This window comes from Pygoscelis adeliae, unplaced genomic scaffold, assembly GCF_000699105.1.
Source record: "Pygoscelis adeliae isolate BGI_AS28 unplaced genomic scaffold, ASM69910v1 Scaffold167, whole genome shotgun sequence".
Taxonomy (NCBI): Eukaryota; Metazoa; Chordata; class Aves; order Sphenisciformes; family Spheniscidae; genus Pygoscelis; species Pygoscelis adeliae.
This window is the reverse complement of record NW_008825428.1, coordinates 2020606-2023522: the sequence shown is the minus strand read 5'-3', so window position 1 is coordinate 2023522 and position 2917 is coordinate 2020606. Positions and strand designations below refer to the sequence as shown.

Below are 2917 nucleotides of genomic sequence, written 5' to 3'. Positions count from 1 at the left end.
CGGGATGCGGGAGTCGGTGGCTCCCTGAGGGCAAGGGCCGTAGCAAGGGGCCGGCCTGATCTGCCTGGTTTACAGGCAGCTGAGCAGCGCTCGCAGTGCTTACCGCTCAGGCGGACTTCTGCTGCCCCTTCCCCCGCTGTTGGAGGGGAAGCGTGGGAGCTTGAAGCCTGAGAAGAGTTGTCAGGGCTAAGGGGAAGCCAAGGGCGTTCTGGCGGAGTGCTGTGGATGCGTAGGAAACCAGGGTGCCTTAGCTCATTAGCGAGAAGCAGAGAAGGCCGATATGACTTGCTTTTTAAAGTACTTGCTGTTTATTTACTCAGCATTAAGGTATACTTGTAAAATTTGAGCTTTAATGGAACCCGAAGTTTAACTCTGGAGAAACTAGATATCTGAAATTGGCATATTCTGGAAAAAAATGTAAAGCCTTTGACTAAGTGAAATGCAGCAGAGAGACTCTCTCAGCTCTACTTTCTGCTTTGCAGTGGCAGTTAGGAAGCAATGTCAATGGGCTTAACCCTTGGAAAGCTACATAATTCTGTGATGCTGGTAAAGAACAAGAATCCTAACTGGTTTCTCCTGGCTCTGTTTGAGAGCCCGTCAAGAGCTCCCTTTTAAAATAAACCTATTTTTTCATGAAAGTGTGTGAAACATGCTTATAAACTTGACCTTCTTCTCCAGTCTACGTGGAATTTGCTGTTATTTGTTGCTGATATCTCAGGCATCAGGCCCTGATGCCAGGGAGTGAGGTGTATGTCTTACTCGATAGGAAGCGAGGGCTTGAGAGGAAGAATGTTAGAGGAAAGATGACAAACATATCCACAAGTGACAAGAATATAGAGGCAATTCATCTTCTCCTGCTGTACTAAGAGGCTGGTAAATGGATTTGGTAGCTTGCTTTAATAACCTCAATGTTTTCAGAGGACATCCTACGAATGGTACATTCCAAAAGGAATCCTGAAGACGGGTTGGATGAACAAACACCTGAATTTGGTTCCAGCACTTGTTGTGGTGTTCTATGAACTAGACTGGGATGAGCCGCAATGGAAAGAAAAGCAGTCGGAATGTGCTACTCGAGTTGAAATTGTCAGGTAGAGTTTTTTCACTTGATTCATAATGTACTACAAGGTAATGGTAAATGTGAATTGCAGAATCCTTTTTGCATTCTAAATATATACTTTTTTTTTCTTAGACACAAATTAAGGGAAGCTTGAACTTTGCTTTTTGAAGTACAACTGACAGCAAAGAAACTTTTTTTTTAACGGTTTGTTTTTAAAAGTCATTTAAGTAAAAACAGCCCCTGAAATTTTGCTTGCTAAACTCAGCACAATTGTTCTGTCCCATCTGAACAAAGAAGAGAACACAGCATTCTGTGGATGATGCAGCATGTTGTTGTGTTTGGTTTTATTTCTTATATGGCATGCTTTCAATGCTCCCATCTAGACTGAAATATCTTTTTGTCCTGATTAGTCACAAATAAGACGTGAAACCTTGACACCGTGCCCTGTTGTTTTTATTTTAGGCAAAGTTTGCAGGGAAGAAATACAAAAGTTGCTGTGGTTTTGATTCAGAAAAAAACACCGTTACCTCCAGGTACTAGCAAACTGCACACAGTTGTGATGATCTCATTTTTCAGAAGGCCTGACAGACTGAGCTGACTATCATTTCTGACATTATCTGCAGTTCTTAATATAATGTCACCTACATACATGACATGCATTGCAGCTGCAGGAAGGTATGCAAGTGGAAAAAGTGCTCAGGGCAGTTGACCGTAAACATTTGATACTTTTATCCTTAACTTCTTCCTCTTAAGTCCAAGTCCATCTTTCGATACGCAGTATCAAAGAATGGTACATTAGTGTAGCACACATGCCATGCCTCCTTGTAAGTAAGTTGTATTTTAAAGCTTGCTCGAGATCAGGAAGAGCTGTAAAAGCAATGAGAACTTAGAGGAAGGGTATTTGGTACCTACAGAAGCCTTTTAGTGTAATTCAGTTTTAATCAATAAAACTTTGGAGTCAAGTGGAGCTGTGAAATGTGGTATGTTTTAACCTTATGTTTCTGTAGAGCTGCTGCTTCAGCTGTAGCTGCATACTTTCTAGTGTCTGGCAAACCATTTTTTTTTGTTGTTGTTACACACACACCCCACACACCCCCAGCCTCTACCTGCTATATATGTTTGTCTTTTCTGGATGCTTTAGTAGTTTTCAAGACACAGGATATTTAATTCTGTGAGGGAGATGAAAAATTTGTCATACTTCTACCTTGTTGCTAGCTAAGCCACTCCTAGAAAGTTTCTGCAATGTGTTCTGCTGGATGAAGCACGTAGTACTCTGAAAGAAGTAAGAAGAATGTGGTCTCAGTTTTATACGTATTAGATTTTTCCAATCCTTGTACTGGTCAAGCTTTTAGAGCTAGTTGGACATTGCAGCACTGCATACTGCTTACTTGTGCTTTCCTTGACTTCATTAGGGGAAGATGTTGTTGCATCAGAGAGGGCAGCAGCTTTATGCAATGCTTGTGATCTTTCTGGAAAATCCCTCTTTGTACTTCCACACACTGATCATCTTGTTGGTTATATTATAAGGTAAGTGACTGTAAAACACTATTTTGCTCTGTTTGCTAATGGAGGTGTTGAGAGAGTTGATAGGTTGGGATGACTACAATGTGGCACGCTGATTGTAGACCAGCAGTGAATGTTTTATCAGTTCACTGGAATTCTTCAGGTTATTCTGCAACCTGATGAATTCCACACAGCTCCCCTTTCTCTGTGAGGTTGAGTGACGACTGTCAGAGATGTTGCTTTTGAAGAAACATTATTAGATATCCTAAGACGTTCCTTTTGTCAAGTCAGGTAGAGGCAAAGTGGGCTTCTCTACCTCTGCAGTGTTTTTGGCCCCTGCTGGTTCTATAATTTTCC

At 41.5% G+C, this 2917-nt stretch overlaps 1 protein-coding gene across 1 annotated transcript in view; it reads left to right on the top strand.

The window, feature by feature from the left end:
* Window positions 1–4: 4 nt before the first annotated feature.
* The window catches only part of TRAPPC11 (trafficking protein particle complex 11), a 26031-nt gene continuing 23118 nt past the window's right edge, over window positions 5–2917 (top strand). The window contains exons 1-4 of the mRNA XM_009330723.1: window positions 5–16; window positions 919–1088; window positions 1520–1590; window positions 2470–2584. Of these exons, the coding sequence (XP_009328998.1) occupies window positions 5–16; window positions 919–1088; window positions 1520–1590; window positions 2470–2584 (368 nt within the window). The remainder of the gene's footprint in view (window positions 17–918; window positions 1089–1519; window positions 1591–2469; window positions 2585–2917) is intronic.